The sequence below is a fragment of the Erigeron canadensis genome, chromosome 3, assembly GCF_010389155.1.
Source record: "Erigeron canadensis isolate Cc75 chromosome 3, C_canadensis_v1, whole genome shotgun sequence".
NCBI lineage: Eukaryota > Viridiplantae > Streptophyta > Magnoliopsida > Asterales > Asteraceae > Erigeron > Erigeron canadensis.
Genome location: NC_057763.1, coordinates 40221792 through 40239828, shown reverse-complemented (window position 1 = coordinate 40239828; position 18037 = coordinate 40221792). Strand labels below are relative to the sequence as shown.

The following is an 18037-nucleotide window of genomic DNA, read 5'->3' as shown; positions in this document are numbered from 1 at the left end:
TGTTTAACAACACATTAATTTATCAAAATCAAGAAAATCATTTTTTTTGTTTTATGCATCCATCTTGGATGCATATTTATTAAAATGCATGCACAAAACAAAAAACGTTATTTTTTCGATTTTGACTGATTAATGTGTTGTGAAACACTTAAATAATGATAATTAGTTATACATTATATTAATTTTATGAACTTTAACGCATCAAAATAATGTTTTTAAGTGTTCACACCGTGTTCTCATTTTAAGGTGTTCTCACTGGAAAACCACTCATAAAAAGTAAAATATAAAATATTAACTAATGATTGAAATATTACATATAACTTCATAAAATAATTATACAAAAATAATTTTATTCCATTTTCTACAATTATTAAAAAATGAAGAAAATATAAATCGATTAAGTGTTTGGTAGAAGAGAATCATAAGAAAATAAAAATGTAATAGATAATGAAAATAGTAAGAAAAATAACAAACAAAGAATAAATATAAGAGAAATAAAAAATTTTATTTAATATTTAATATTAAGACATAACATTATCAAAACAATAATTTTTTTCCCACTATTACCCATTCTCTAGAATATGTAAAGAATGAAAATCACTTTTTCATTCTCAATTTCATTATCCGATGTAAACAAACAATATTAGTGTTTTTCTTTTTATTTCTCACTTTTCCATTTTATCATACCAAGCACCTAAAGTCCTAAATGAATGAAGTCCAAACAATTTGACTAATTGTAATATTGACTTATGCAAGCATATGAACAACGATACAACAAAGAGAGCCCAAAATTAAAATTGACATATCATTTTCTAACATCTAACTAGACACCTTATGAATGTCTAAAAAACTTCAAAGTTACAACGCGCTAGTTATTAAAAATGAGAAGATATAAAGCCGTCAATTAGACGCCTTAAAATTTTTGTCTCACTTCTCTATTTTAAAGTAGGTTTTTATATGTGATATGACGTCACATGACGATAGATGCCTCCATGAAAGGAAACAAGGAGGCCTCCGGTTGTCTTGGTTTTAATAGGATTATTGTCTGTTAAAAAACAAAGATTATCGTCATATCGTCTTGAAGAAAAAACTGAAAATTTCATGCGAATGACACCACATGGACCAATTTGCCAATCCGGTATTCGGGTACAACACACTCTTTGTACCCAAAAACAAACCACTTGAACCTCACGCATTAAAACTTGTACCTTTTCATTGTTCTTAACGGAATCAAAAACACACAACTTGCACTTTAGCCGCCTTTCTTGTAAACAACCCATCAATTCACCAGCGCATCACCAACTCAGACACCACGCAGTAGGACTTGTACATTTACCATAACTCACGCGCCAAACAGGCACGTGGACAACTCTACATCCCTCAATTATTCGCTGTTTTTATCCATCATATGACTTCAAAAAATCAAAATTAAGAACGCGCCAAGCAATCCTCTATTTATTCTCTTTATATATCTTTCCTTATGTATGTGTATTTCCTTATGTATATCTATATATTTAATTTTAAATTATAAATAATAATAAATAAAATAAAAAAATTACCACCGTTTTTTTCTAATAATAATATAATATTAATATATCATTGCTTCGTTTGATCTATCTGTAAAAGCAATTATTTTTATAAGAAAGATCTGTTTTGTTTAGCTGTTCACTATATAATTTCCAGCATATAAAAACCCTAATTTAGAAGAAGAATAAGCAAACTTAATTATCAGTTAATTATAATAATGGCACAGAAGGGTGGTGGTTTTTTTTCATCAATAGCTTCAAGTTTATCCAACTTTAAGAATCAAGTTAATGGGTAATTTACTTTATATATTTTTCATATATTTGTTTTTTTTTTTTTTTTTATAATTAAGCTGATTGATTAGATATTTTCGTGGTCTTGTTTAGCTGGATGTAGGAGTTGTAGATCCAGACTGAGTGTTGATTATATTGTAATGATCAATTATCTCGTAGTGTGTCGAGATTTTGGATCATTGACTGAAATGTTTGAAATATTTTTGGGTTTTGTGATGGAGATTAGGATTTAGGATTTTGGCCGGATCTCGTAATCTGAAATTCGTATCTATAGTTTGTTAGATTAGATGATGATGTCGTAATATACCAGGACATGCTGTTATATTTAGTAGATTTTCGGTTTATTGTGTTTTTTTTTGAGTTGGAAGAAAAGTTTTGATGTCTTATCAACTTGGATTTGTTTGTTTTGGTAGATTGCTTGGTTACGAGGGTTTGGAGGTTATTAATCCGGAGGGAGGAACGGAAGATGCTGAAGTTGAAGCTCAAAGAGGCAGATGGAAACAAGAGGTTTGTTATTCATGTTCTTTTTTGATTACTCAGTGTCTCATCAATTTGACGGATTTGACCCGCGTTTTGTTTTTGGGGATGAAAGCACTCACGGTATGTTACTTGTTTTGAACGTTGATTTTTTTGGCAGGACCGAGATAGTCATTGGAAGATGATGCAGAAGTATGTTGGTGCTGATATTACGTCCATGGTGACTTTACCGGTGCTTATTTTTGAGCCAATGACTATGCTGCAGAAAATGGCAGAGGTTTGTATTGCATCACCTATATGACTGTAGTCACTCATTTTATTCAACTTTTAAGCTACCGGTAAGTAATTTAATATATATTGTTTTTCCAGTTGATGGAATATTCTCATCTGCTAGAGCTAGCGGATAAATGTGAGGATCCACACATGCGGATGGTTTATGCTGGTAAGAATCTCTCACTCAGGCAAACTTGTACACACAGACGATCTCATATGAGTCGTCTTGTATTCAATGACCCATTTTCACTTATGTTTTCAAGCACATCTTTGATCTTTCTCTGCCTGGAAACATGCATGTAACTGAGGTGGCAAGATGGACGGGTTGGTAATATGTCAAAAGGGGGTTTACGTCAATACAAGCTACTTTTAAGAGCATGTAAAAATGGTGGGGGTTGCCCCACTAACACTTTTCAATCCATTTATTTGAATTTTATTTACAATCGATATATTAACTATGTTTACATAAAACCATATTATTATATGAATAATAAAAAAAATATAGATATACTTCTGAGTAAGACACCTATAAGAGGCGATAAGCCTTTACACTTAAAACCACATTCAACCCGCTTGACTAGTTTGTTTTTTAGCTAATTGCTCCTATGTTACCCGTTATCAAGAATTCTGTGCGCTGAGCCGCTGACATTTAATCTCTCCGTGTTATTGATGTGTTTTCACAGCATCCTGGTTTATATCCGTATACTATGCTTTGCAACGAACCTGGAAGCCTTTTAATTCAATTCTTGGTGAAACCTATGAAATGGTTAATCACGAGGGAATTACATTTATTGCAGAGCAGGTGAATTTTTGTATATGTATTTTAAGTTATGTCACCTGTAAAGATTTTCCATGATATATTGGCATAATATCCTGAAGACTATCTTTCTTATGCATGTATCAGGTTTGTCATCATCCTCCAATAAGTGCCGCACGAGCTGAAAATGAGCATTTTGTCTATGATATTACTTCAAAGGTGAAGACCAAGTTTCTTGGCAACTCACTTGATATCTATCCTCTTGGAAGGTAATCTCTTCTTAAACATTAACTTTAAATTTACCGAATATGCTTTTTTACATTCTTGTTAATCAAACAAAGCTCCATCACTTTTGGAAATCTTTTGGAAATCTGATTGTACTATCTTAACTCTTAAGTGCTTATTGTCACATTAAATCCTCTCAACTAATTATTCTTTCAAGAAACAAAGTGAATTTTTGCAGGAGTCCTACTTGATGTTTGCCCAACTGACCAATGGGTATATGTTACTGATTCTATAAAACGTTGATGCAGAACCCGTTTGAAGCTAAAGAGAGATGGGGTGATCCTAGAGTTGGTGCCGCCACCCACAAAAGTTAACAACCTAATATTTGGAAGGACATGGGTTGATAATCCAGGAGAGATGGTTTTGACCAACTTGACCACAGGAGACAAAGTAGTGCTATATTTTCAACCATGTGGTTGGTTCGGGTATGTCTCCTGACTTTCTTATGTTGGTGTCTATGGTCCAATAGTATGTGCTCTTTGTTGCTAATGCTTGATAACAGCGATTTGAGAAACATGTCTAATTATGGATGGGCAAAGTTAGGTTATGTGTAATCAAAAGGTCAAATCAAATTTGTTAGCTAAAAGGGTAACAGGTCTCCAAAGTCTGTTAAATTCATAATTCATAAATCCTCCCAATCCTTTTTATATTTTATATTTATAATAATCTTGTAGTTGTAGTCATAATTAATGGTTTTATACAATGGAAACATCTTTATTAGTAATAAGAAAAGCATATTTGCTGGTCAACCGGCCTGAACCGTTTAAACCTGTTTTGACAATGTATCCAATCCGCTGATGTTGCCGCCTCCAGTCTAGCTTTTTTCCATTGTCATATACTCATATACTCAAGTGTGTGTGTGCATATACGTGCAACATGCTCATTTAGAACTTTACTTTGGCTGATCCTTTCACGGGAAAGATGAAAGTTGATGTTTTTGCCGTAGTTCTTTGTACTTGTTCTATAACTCCCAGCCCACAGATACACATAAAGGTGCAGGGTGGTAACATCTTTTAATTTTTTATTCTATATTGTTGCTCAGTCAAGGGTCTCTTATCTATTAAAATAAGTGAATAACTGACATAATCTTCATTTGTGGCATTTCATTTTCTACATCTTGTAATGAAATTAGTACTACTACGCTTTAGTAGGCTTGAATCCACATATTTTGTTTTATGAATAAATTTGGTATGCTACTCTAACAGTCTAACGGATATAATTGAATACATACTATTTTCTTGATTTCTAGTGCTGGTCGCTATGAGGTGGATGGGTATGTATATAACTCTGCCGAAGAGCCCAAGATATTAATGACTGGTAAATGGAACACATCTTTGAGCTATCAGCCTTGCGATTTGGATGGGGAACCCCTTCCTAACACTGACCTTACAGAGGTAATATACTATAATATGCAACTTCCACTGAACTCGCATATTCTATTGACCTCCATTTTGAGAGATCTTTTGACCTATTTTTCTCCATCTTGACGGTGCTTCTTGAAGGTATGGAAAGTTGCTGAGGCTCCAGCAAATGACAAACATCAGTATACATATTTTGCACATAAAGTGAATAGTTTTGATACAGCACCAGCTAATCTATTGGCATCGGATTCTCGTTTGAGATCAGATAGATACGCCCTTGAGAAGGGTGACCTATCTAAAGCCGGTTCAGAAAAGACAATGTATGCTCTCTTTCTATCTCTATATCCCCCCCCCCCCCCCCCCCCCCCCCCCCACCCCACACACACACCGTGCATAAACGTCATTGAGGAGAAAAATGATAATACTGGTGAGTGATTGTTCAAGTGACAAAGGGGGTTTCCAGAACTTCGGATATGAGTTTAGGAATTATCTGATAATCGGTATTTAGTGTTCGGATAAACTTTTCTTTGTGATTATTTGATTGGTATGAAAAATAATTGTTGGATAATCAGATTCATGTCTGGTGTAACTGATATCTAAGGTTGAAATCAAAATTACCTATTCTACCCCTTCTTTTGATAAGTTTTCAGAATGATTAATTGATTAGGACACTCCAACATCCAATAATCTGGTTTTTACTATGGCAAACACTATAAGCATTATGCTCTACAGTCCGTTATTATAACTTATTTATTTTATTTAATTCAAACATAATCGTTCTTAAATAAACACAAGCACCCCTTGATATACAAATCTGATGATTCATGCTCGTTTTTAGTCTGGAAGAGAAACAGAGAGCTGAGAAAAGGACTCGAGAGGCAAAGGGTCAGAAATTCACCCCCAGATGGTTTGACGTGACGGAAGAGGTTTGCGTCACACCTTGGGGTGATTTGGAGATTTATGAGTACAACGGGAAATATTCCGAACACAGAGAGGCTGTCGGCGATGCAAATACAAATGGCGTGGACATCACGAAGACAGAGTTTAACCCCTGGCAATATGGCAATGTTACCGAAACCGAGTGAGTTAGATGATTCAGTTTCATCTTTATGTATGCTTTTCTAGTACACTTGGTTCTTTGATTTGTTGTTTAAATATGTTTACTTTAATAGAATTATAATGCTGAATTTTGGTTACATAGTATTCGGGTTATTTTCAGATTTAAACAAATCGTAGCATCAATTTGGTTTGATAGAATGGTGTGAACTTATTGAATATATTCAATCTAATTCATTCAGTGGTTCAATGGCTTTTATTTGTTACTGTATTAATAATATTAATTTGTATTATCTGTCGAGTAATTTCATTCCTCTTACCATCCTATTTTGTGCAACCACTTATAAGAGGTTGAATTTCACCATGCTAGATTGACCCAGGCCTGTCTCATGAGAGACGAATCAAACGCCTATTGGCTCACTTGGATAGTATTTTGACCAAATGATTTGCCTGCAATATTGAGTTTTTCTAAAGTTAGGCTCGTCCTTGAGTTTTGGTAGGAATTGAACCTGAGATGCTGAGATATGTTGCAAATGCCCCCCATTTATAGTACCAACCAGGATAACCATTATAAAATTCATTGACCACTTTCAAGTTCAACCATATTTAAGTAACTTTTGAAAAATTTTGTACTACTTTTAAGGAGTTCACAACGCCACAAGAGTAATCAAATACGAAAGATGATGCATATGTCTAGATGTCTTATCATCTCGTCCCAGAACATCAGTAAAATTAAAGGTTATTGCATTGCAAAAATATGAAACCAATGTCCCTTGCTAACCAAATATGACTTTTGATGCTTCTTCTCAACACCTAACAGTCTCACCAAGCACGAAATGTGATTGCTTCGATGAATATGAACCTTAACATAAAATGTTCCACATTGCTTAATTTTTTTTTGAAAGGTGAATTTCGCTGAAAACTTCGTGTCGCAATTCGACATCGAGAGGTCTAGCATACGTTGTCTTAACCAGATCCGCGCTAGAGAGCTCCCTCGAAGTAGAAATGCCTATTTCAAATACCCGATGGGGGAAACCCCCTACTAATCCGCCCGAAGGCATAACGATTAATAGGAGTATACCCTGCCACTTCAGACTTGAACCTGGGTAAACCCAAGTCAAGCCCTCATAAAGGGACTTCTTTATGTCCTCCCCAAGGCTTGAACACAAGACCTCATGTATAGGGGATGGTCTTTCAACCATTGAGCTAATGCTCAAAGACTTCCACATTGCTTAATGCTTATGTAAATGATGATGCCTGTACATTGGATAACAAAGAAGCAGAATAACTCTCTGCTTAGAAGTGAATCTCAAATTTCATGTGTTTGTAAGATCCGCTATTTTCATCTGATAACAATGTAAAATGAGATTTTTTCTTCTCACCAAAGTGTTCTCTTCCTCTACTTGTCTCCTGTTTAGGACATCTTTCATGTTCAAATATATTTCTAACCAAACAAGGACGGACATTAACCAACATTAATTTTATGTTTAAGGGATGTGTGCTCAAATAAGCTCTTCAGCATTTTCACTTTAGTGTTTCAGCTTATTGTGCTTTGTTAGTTGAACAATGATTAATTTATGTTAGTTGAACAATGATTAATTTATGGTATGATTTATGCATCACTAGACAAATTCACTGTTTTTCTCTTAAGTTGAGCTAAACGCCTAAACTCATCATTAAATGATATTAGTAGTACAATTTAAAGAACCACTAACCAATTTGCATTTGTTCAATACATTTAGGCCTCTCCTTGAGGGGAGCTCATCTACCACTCTTCCACACTGCCACATCAGTTTTTCTCTCTCTTCATCCACTTCTTCCACACTCACTCTCTATAACACCTCTTCCACACCTCTTATTTATTTTATTTTATATATCCAAAATTAAGTAAAACTATTTTTAAAAAAATACATATACTATATAAATTCAAAACATCATATGAATTTTAAACAAAAAGTATATAAATTTAAAGAATAATCATTTTCTATCAACCACTACAAGTCTAGGGGCTAAAATAAAAATTATATTAAATATAAATATTTTATTTGTCATTGTCTTCTTCATTGAATAATCCCTGCAACTATGTATGTACATATACATATATATATATCGATACACTATATATATATACTTATAAATAAACAAAACAAACAACAATAAAATAGTTGAAGCTTGACCCACCTCTCCACTCTCTCTCTTCGTCAAGCCCCATCGATGGAACGATGCCACCGGACGACACCCCATGTCGACGACCCGTTTCCAATGTCTTCGTCGTCGACGGCTGGTCAAAGAGGTTGTCGACGAGCCCTTAGGGAGAGGCCTTACAACTAATCCTTACAGAATATTGTACTCAGAGTATCTCCGGTATGCAAAGCTCTTGAGTGGTACAATATGCTCTTCAAGATTTTTTTCAATGGAGTTCAAAGGTTTCTTAGCAACATATGGCCAAACTCCAATCTTTTGCAAGTGTTTTAGGGGTTCTTAACACGGCCATTTGACAAAATTCATGGAGCAAAAGGTTTTAGAACAAACATTACCAGATGCTCTTATAAAGAGAAAATAAATTATGCAAAGTTGATGACAAATATTAAAGTGAAATTACCATATTAAATAAAGTTTGAAGTGGCACCAATTGGCAATAGGTCAATAGGGGTACGACAGTTACTGTGACAAATGTTGGAAATTAAAACCAATTCTTGGTGAGTTGGTGATATTAGCCTTAAAAAGGTCCTGTTAGGCATTTATAAAAGCCTTGCTTGAACAAAGATACGACCATTTCCATTATCAAAAATGAATGAAACGGTTCTACAACCAAGGCACTACACTCGAGTCTCTTTCAACATGCGTATCAAGACTCAATACTGGATATAACAATAAGCTTTTCAACCAGAAGCCTCATTCACTGGGCTACCCCCTGCTACATTCTAAAGATTTGCAAATTCAACAAAAAATGGACCCAATAATATTTGGAGTCAACCAATTTGACCCACTCCTGAACAAGAACTGAATTACAGAATTTTCATATATCAAAGCACTTGAATTCAAGACGCAACCTATTAAGATAACAAGCATTTCTTGGACACATCCCTAAAAACATAGCTTGAATTCAACTAACTAATATGAAACCACCCACTTCACAAACCTATACTCACTTATCAACCATCAATGTTCAGCGTGCACTAGAGAAATGCCAAAATGCACATATACAACAAACATTATGCTTTCCCTCAATTTAACCAGAGATCATGAATTGAGATAATCATCATTGTTAGAACAAGTGAAGGCACACCTACATTCACTCGTTCTAACATTTATCAACTCAATTTGTGATGTCTAGTTAGGACGAGCGAATGCAGATGGATTTTATGGCACCTATAGGTCAATACACATAGGTGTAAGCATGAATCAAGCAACACAAAAATGATCAACCAACATACCAGAACAATACATGTCATACACAGGCAAGCCAAATCATTAGGAACAATCATGATGACAGTAACCTGGCAGCTAGCATTATAGCGTATAATACCGCAAATATGACACCATATACTAAAAACAGAGCATGACACTACTAATACTTTCTACTTAAACTGCAAGAGAATCATGAGGGCACTACTAGATGCTCTGCTCAAACTCTTGCAAATGATAGATAAGAATAAACATACTGAAGGAAACTTTTTAGTCGAACAAGCTGAATCCCATATCCTCATCACTCACTTCGGGATCTTCCTGCATTATCATTTGTTAACAAGAAACCAGATGTAAGAAACATCATCAAATAATAGACTACTACTGAACACATCATAAACAAAAAGTAAAAAGAATCATGACCATACCTTCTTTTCCTCAGGAGCAGGAGCGGCAGCAGCTGCAACCCCACCAGCAGCAGGGGCAGAAACAGCTGCGGCACCACCACCACTACCGCCTCCAGCACCAACATTCATGATCAAATCTTCGATGTTCTTCTTCTCTGCAAGCTTAGCAAACAATCCTGGCCAGTATGATTCACACTCGACATTGGCAGCCTTCAAAATGGTAGCAATCTTCTCAGCCTGCAGCATCAAAATTATATCATTGTTAGTTTTTGCATAATAATAACACAAATTTAACCGATGAAACGTCAACCATATCCCACTTAACCTCAAGTGAACACCATCTAACCGTACAATCATTCATGCAACCCGCACAACAAAATCAATGTCACACGTCTACATTTAGTTACTTATAATAATGGAAAAAAAAAAAGTTATGCCAAAATCTATATTTCAACTATACTACAAAGTTACCCAAAAACTTAATCATATTTTTTTTATTTTCCATTTATTATATCTACACCCACAAAAAAAAAACTAGTATCTAAAAAAAAAACGTCCAATCCCACCATAAGCATGCGGGAGTTCAGAAAACTATTTAAAAGTTTATCTTTAGAAATAAAACATGCTAACTATTTACTAGTTTATCTTCAGAAAACTAAAACTAATACAATCAAAAAAATTATATCAGATTTCAGCACTCAATATACTAAAATAATACAATAATATATAAACACAAATAAGTAAATAAATTTAGTAAAAATTAAAATAATAACCGTGACAGGAATGCCATCGTCGAAAAGAACCAGGGTAGCGTAACTGCAAGCAAGTTCTCCGATCGACATATTTCTCTCTACAAATAGATAAATAAAAATATTAGAAAAATCTAACAGATTTTATCAATTAATTCGTTTTTATATATAATCAGATAAACATACATTAAAATTCACAATAGATGATAGTAATAATAATCAAATTCAAAAATAATGATCGTACTTGCTATCACGAGAAATTCTTTTTATCTGAGGGTGATCGCTGGGCGACTGCGCCTTATTCTGGTGTTGATTAAGCCAAATTTAGGGTTTTTGGTAGGGAGTTTGGGCTTGTAATGGATTATACATTGAATGACTGAATTATACGGGCTTGGGCTTAGTTAATTTGTTGGGCCCAAAAGTATATGTGGAAAAGGTACATGGATTTATTTTCTAATATTATTAAGTCTACAATTCTACAAACATAGTAATGACGCCATGACATTGGACGTAACCATTTTTTTTTTTATCGATAGAATAATAGTGTAGTTTTATAGTGTTAAACGATGACACAGATTTGTTAATAATTATTTTAGGTTTAAATTTATAATGATATTTTATGTTGTATTTAGTATATCATAAAGTCAAAATATTTTCACAACACATGTTTTTATGAGTTATAAGTTTTAACCAACTATTGGATCAAGTGGTTGGATGCTTTGTCATTAGAGAAGTAGATTAAGGATTCAACCCATACGACCGGCAAGCCAAAAGAGTTATTTTATTTTAAGCTTGAAAGCGTCCTTTCTACATTAAATAGAGGTGAAGTTAATTATCTAAATCTCAATCGTCAAAACCGGTCCCACAACTCACGAATAAATACGGCATTGCGTGGTACTTATTTACTTTTAATGCTTTTATGTATTATATATTAAGGGCTCATACACTACCGAAGGTCATAACTCTGAAGTAATATATTTGCCTTCTATGAGAATTGAATTGGTGGGTTAACTACATATCGTTAGGCTAATTTATATATTAATTATTTGAAATTGGCTAGCATTATTAGTTAATAAAAAAGTAAATTCTAATGCCGTTTTTTACGGGGTTTAGGTCCCAAATACCATCTCCGACAGTGTATGGGAGAGGTTGAGATGTAGAAGTCTTATCCCTACCAAAAGTAGAGAGGCTGCGTCTAGGTTCTAGCAAAGGTAAAAAAGGACCTCCAACCTTGATGGACATAAGGATCGAACCCATAATATTTATCTCCAGAGGCAAAGGCTTCAACCTTTTATCCAACCCCATTTGGTGTTAGCATTATTAGTTAATATACATAGCATAATATACTCATCAAAGAATAAATAGCATATCCAAAGATATTATTTTAAAATATTGTATTTATACATGAGATTATTATTAATGTATATATTATTATTAGTCCTAATATCCGTATAATGTACGGTAGCTATATGCCTATATAGATTTTATGATAAATAAATTCGAATATGTCGCATACATGATTTATGAGTATGAAATAAATTGTGGTTAAAGTAAACCGATGATCGAAACTAAATTATAATAAACACTAGTGATAAATGTAATATATGTTTAGTTAGGGTTTTGGATTTACCTTAAATTTTTACAATCACATCAAAATCGAAACTTGTAACCATAATGGATGACGACAAGTAGCTTTGTGATTTCGAATTTTAAAGTCTTCATGTTAATAACTTATTATAAGTAATATAAGTGATAGGAGTTGAATAATTGAAAAAAAAAAAAACAATTTATTAATGAGAAAACAATCAATCAAATAAGGTTATAGTATGTTTTGTATCCATAAGTCTAGAGTTGGAGTTGCTCTAATAGCTTATTGACCAATCAATCTTTTATTATACTAAAACACAGTTGTTCTAATAACTTATTGACCAATCACAATTCTTGATTTTCTCAACTTTTTAATTTTGACTTTTATTGACTTTTATCATATACATAAATATATTTTAGACGTCGACTACTTCTATCTCTTAGATAAGTATTAGGTGATAAAAACATAATTATAGTTATAAATGTCGAGTACATAATTATTGTTCATGGTGTATTTAAAATAAATCCATTCCATGTCCAATGTCTATAATACGAGTATTAGATTAGATAATAATTATCAACCATAAAGATAAATATTCAATATTTAATATGAGGAAAATACACAATATAAACTCTATATCGTTATCTTCATTGAATTCAAATCCAAACCAATATAAATTTCATTCCAAATTAATGTTTTTTTTATGTATTAATTTTGTAATTAACATTCATAGTTATAATTATCACTCAAATCAAAAGTCTTTTATACTATGCATATAAATATACAAGGAATTAAAAAAAAATTCTACAACAGAAGATGACTACGACAAACAATTTCATCAGTATGTGTCAGCTAATAACGACAGTGTCCAGTGTATATCTAATATTACGTATGAGTTAAATGTATGAAGATCTAATATTGATAATGTTATACGGCTCGTGTCCAACGATAAGCCTCGTGTCTAGTGATGAACACGGGTCTAAAATCTAGTATAATGCTAATGCTAATATAAATGTACATATAGATTAAATAAATAAATAAATCGAGATAATAAAATTTGTCAACCTTAATACCTACGACTAATATCTAGCTAGCTACGTGGCTACATGCGCATATAATCTTTGATAGGTTGCATTTATGTGTTTTGTTGAGCAGAAAATATCGTATTCAATCCACTTTAAAACTTGCCCTTTTCAGAAATACGGTTTGTGTTTGGACTTTGGAGTTTTTGAATTATGCAATTTACACACTTTTGTAGTGTTGAATATTGGCTTTCATATTTGGGACCACTATCTCTTCGATCGGGTCTAACTTTGTTTCTCTTGGTCAAGCGGTAACTTTCCCTTTTTTTAAAGCTATTATAATGTAACTTTTTTTGTTTTTTTTTTTTTTAATAAAAAGTATAGTTTTATAATAACAAAAGGAATATAGTTTAAGTGGATAGTTAAAGGATACTGAAATTATACTCCGTAATAAATTTGACAGCCAGGGACCTGGTTAGTCAAATTGTGATACTTAAGGGACCCGAGTCAACTTTATTGTGAAAGTATCTTAATACTATGAGAAAATGTCACAAATGGTCCCTGTGGTTGTTGGTATTCGCGTTTTGCTCCTTGTACTTTTTTTTCGTTGCAAACAGTCCTTTGGTTTTTCATTTTCATTGCAACCAGTCCCTGGCACTAACATCCGTTTGTTTTATCCCGTTAGTAAGGGTATAATCGTCCATTTTAGTCTATATCATTCATTTCTTCTTCTTCCCAACTTTTCAAGATCCAACAACAAAATCCAAATATATCATACACATTCCCAAATCATTAACATATATTTATAATATACTCACATATATATATAAAGAATACAATAAATTAAGAACATATCTTAGACACCTATCAATTCAATCAGATGCTACGAAAAATAATGTGGTTTTCCTTTACAAAATTAACTGTAAAGGTAAAATTAGGGAATGAAGAATCAAATTGGTTCTACTTTTTGGTCCTTTTTCTTACCCAAGTATTAAAACTCTTCCAAAAATCCAAAAGAATGCCAAAGTACTTTCAAAGCACCTAAAATACATTTTTGAGTTTATCTACCTTTAATGTTTATCTTTGACCAAAACAATATCTTCATACACATGATTTATGGTTTTCACCATCAAAGGTTTTCACGAACATATGCTTCCGTTCGCCACCATCAAAAGCATTCTACTGTAGCAATTGTTTTGATTAGATGCAAGAATATGGGTATCTATTAGATGTAAAAAGCGAGTGAACTAGGTTTTTTTTGGCTAGAGATGGCAACGCGTGGTGCTTTTTTCTATTAGAAATGTTGGATTCAATTTGAATATGCTTGGCAGATTGAGCCAAAACACTTACAGTGCTTTAGGGTATATCTCTATATTTCTAACCTCTATACATATATAATGTTTGATATAGAGAAATCTGTTTGTTTGAGTTTTATACTATATTTTTTGTATTTACATTATGTATATATATGTCATGTGTGTATTGTTGATTTGTTATAAATGATAGAGAAAATGTCATTTAATTATGATATGTGAAGTGATTTTGATGATTTATTGTTGTTACTATAATTTATTTTGGGTGTGTAAAAATTATGATTGTAATGAATTTGTTAAGGGGTTTAAATTTTTTTTGAATAGATGTTTTTGTTGATGATTGATGGATTGAGAAAAAACAAGTATGAAGAAGTTGGGTAAGAAAGAAGCATGGAGTGGAAGATTGGTTAGAGATCAGGGAGATCAGGAAGAAGAACGAACATGAGACTCATTATGATAGAAATGACCAAAATGCCCTCATGTGATGTGCACATGATATATTTTAACGGCTAAAATTAACAGAAGTTAGTCTCAGGGATTGGTTGCAATGAAAATGGAAAACCAAAGGATTGTTTGCAACGGAAAAAAAGCACGGGGGGCAAAACGCGAATACCAACAACCACAGGGACCATTTGTGACATTTTCTCTAATAATACATACATAATAAAATGAAGGGATTCTGCCAATATAACTAATTATGACAAAATGTCTATGTTATGTAAAGATCTTGTAAAATGTTTATGTAATGTAATGAAGTTTCAAATTCTGGTTATTGGATGTAACGGGGTATATGTGACAACTATATAAGCTGCCACATGTAGGTTTTTGATTGGTCAGGTACATCCAATTACCAGAATTTAAAAGTTTATTACATTACATAGACATTTGGTCATAATTAGTTACATCCGTAGGTAATAATCCCTAAAATGAATTACGATAATGTAATTATGAATATATTAATCGCATAATTTATGTGTATATATGGGTATATACATGCTAAGTTGATGCTTTGCAGATCATGTAAATTGGATAACTAGCTGTTTCATGTAACGATTCGCGATCATTGAAGATGAGTATACGGATTGTGTGATTGTTAGGTACTAGAATTAGCATGTCGGTTTAATTTCTTGTGGCCAAACATTGGTGACCAAAACTTTGGACATATATATTTGGTCAAGGATAAAGAATGATAAGTTGATAACGGTGGTCACTAATGATGCTTGGTAAAGTATAAGAAATGAGTCATTAAGTCATTAGGGTATTAGCCTGGTAGTCAAAGGTTTTTCACAATATAGTTTCCCTTAGGGGGTCTAAGGTTCGAATCATGTCACATGCAAATGTGGTGATGGGCCTTAACAACGTCATATCTATCTAACGTATGGGGTGCAAACTCTTTAGGGTGATAACTATTTATCCGCGTAAGTGGTGTTAACTATTTATTAGATCCTTCTTTTTTTAAAAAAAATTTTATTTTATTTTTAAAAAGACATTACCAAAAAAATAGATAATATCACCTAAAAAATTGGACGAATTTGATATAACAGCTCATTTTATAGCTTTGTATTCCTTTTTTATTAGTCACATTTTACCAAATACCCCCTTAAAGATCAAAGAAAAAGTCATATAGATATAAATTATTTATAGAAAAAAAACATTTAATAAATTGATGAGAGGAAGGGATTCTTTTGTGGATCAATAAAATCCTATTTCTTGACATGAGAATATGAGATATCAAATCTTTCAGGGGTCATTAAGACCCAAACCCGAGATAGATATATAAATTTCAAGGATCTTGTAAGTTATTTTGTGACGTTAAAAGTATTAAAAGTCTATTTCTTAAAAATTGAATATTGTAAAACAAGTATTAAATTAAAACAAATAAGACAAGATTTTAACTCTTAGATCATGGTTAAATTGATGCACGAATATTCACGAAGTAATTGATGTACGATGATTTTCATGATGCACGGTGACTATCACCGAAAAAAAACCTATTGTTTTATTTGTTTTACTTTAATAGCTATTTTATTTTACCAAAAACCTTCTTAAATATATTGTAGACTAAATTGTCCCCACGTTTAATTGATGGGTTTTTTTACAATGTTGCAAGCTGATAGACGAAACTAACAAGGTTGTGAAGTGACACTCCCAATTGAAATCCTTATAAAGTTCTTAAAGCGATAGATCTTCATCATAATTGGCAGCACTTTTTTTTTTAAAATGATTCCTCTTACCTTGTAGACTGTAGTATTATGAATAAGTAGAAGTTATATTTGGGGAAAAAAGCTTAATGTACGAAAACAATAAGAAATTAGTTTAAAAAGTCTAAAAATATGTCTACTAAAGATATAGACACGTGACAAACCCATATGAAGATTAATAAAATAAATATATATACGTAATACATATATAAACAAATGAATATATGGAACATACATATCAGTTATGTTTGGCATAAACTTTTTGAGAGTTTCTCATGAGCTTTAGCTTTTTACTTTAAATTAAAAGCTCTTAAAATATTAAAAGTTTTGTTTGGATGCAACTAGCTTTAGTTTTTATTTGAAAGAAAAAGCTCCAAAATGAAACTCAACTTGAAGTAAAGTAGCGTTTCAGAAGCTTTAGCTTTTCGAATGAGCTTTTAATCTTTAAAACTACACAAATACCTCTTGAAGTTGCAACTACAGCTAGCATACCAAATATTTTTAGAAAATAAAAGCTATAACTTACAGCTCAAACTAAAAGTTACAGCTTACAGCTCCAACTAAAATTTATAGCTACAATTACTTTTGCCAAACATACCCATTATTAAATATGTTATTTGGACATATGTATCAGGAAAAATAATGATAATTTGATTTAAAGGAATAATCTACAAATTTTCCAAACTACAAGATGATTAAAAGTGAATAGAGAATAGATTTTGTAAAATTCACATGTCATAAATTTGTGAAATATTTATATAGATTACTTCTTTAAGAAATTATTAAACTTGTTAAATTATTTAAATTTCAGATATATGAATTACTAAATATACGGTAACATGGATCTTATATTTTTACTATGAGGGTGTTTGGGATCGAGTTATAAAGTGATTATCTCATTATTGCGTTTATAAAACGCAAATAATCTAGAAATGTGTTTGTATGAAAAAGTGATTATCGGCTATGAAAACGCAGTTTTGGAGAAGCATGTACCTACCTGCTTTTTTAAAACGCATAATCTATTTTGAAAACACGGATTCTGTTTTGTAATCGCAATACCAAACACCCCTATATTATTGAGCGTTTGAGGGTTTAGTTTATGGTGAAATTCACAAGAGCCGAATAAAATGACGATCTCATTGAGTCATTGTGTAGATCTGTCTAAGGATACCCTCAAATAACACTATATATATAATATAAGTGACCCATATGCGCTCGCTTGTTAACCGATGATTAAAGCTGGCTAAATAAACTGACATTAGGCATTAGCAATGGTCTCTTTTATGTCACGAGAAGCAATTAAACAAGCAACAAAACCGTTGA

At 32.4% G+C, this 18037-nt stretch overlaps 2 protein-coding genes across 3 annotated transcripts; one reads left to right on the top strand and one right to left on the bottom strand.

The window, feature by feature from the left end:
- The first annotated feature begins 1564 nt into the window (after positions 1–1564).
- Positions 1565–6166, top strand: LOC122592399 (oxysterol-binding protein-related protein 3A-like). Its single transcript, XM_043764614.1, has 10 exons — positions 1565–1818; positions 2231–2324; positions 2455–2571; positions 2664–2736; positions 3251–3369; positions 3472–3593; positions 3858–4034; positions 4859–5003; positions 5112–5290; positions 5809–6166. Exons 1-10 carry the CDS (start codon positions 1745–1747, stop codon positions 6053–6055), a joined length of 1347 nt encoding a protein of 448 aa, XP_043620549.1. The 5' UTR covers positions 1565–1744; the 3' UTR covers positions 6056–6166.
- A 3281-nt stretch (positions 6167–9447) lies between these two features.
- Positions 9448–10925, bottom strand: LOC122593185 (60S acidic ribosomal protein P1-like). 2 transcript variants are annotated; one of them, XM_043765553.1, is made up of 4 exons: positions 10835–10925; positions 10615–10691; positions 9863–10078; positions 9448–9755 (listed from the first exon to the last, which is right to left on the bottom strand). In XM_043765553.1, exons 2-4 carry the CDS (start codon positions 10681–10683, stop codon positions 9705–9707), a joined length of 336 nt encoding a protein of 111 aa, XP_043621488.1. In that variant the 5' UTR covers positions 10684–10691; positions 10835–10925; the 3' UTR covers positions 9448–9704. The 2 variants fall into 2 exon arrangements, with proteins under 2 accessions (XP_043621488.1, XP_043621489.1); XM_043765554.1 differs by lacking the exon at positions 10835–10925 and adding an exon at positions 10777–10829.
- Between the last annotated feature and the right edge of the window lie 7112 nt (positions 10926–18037).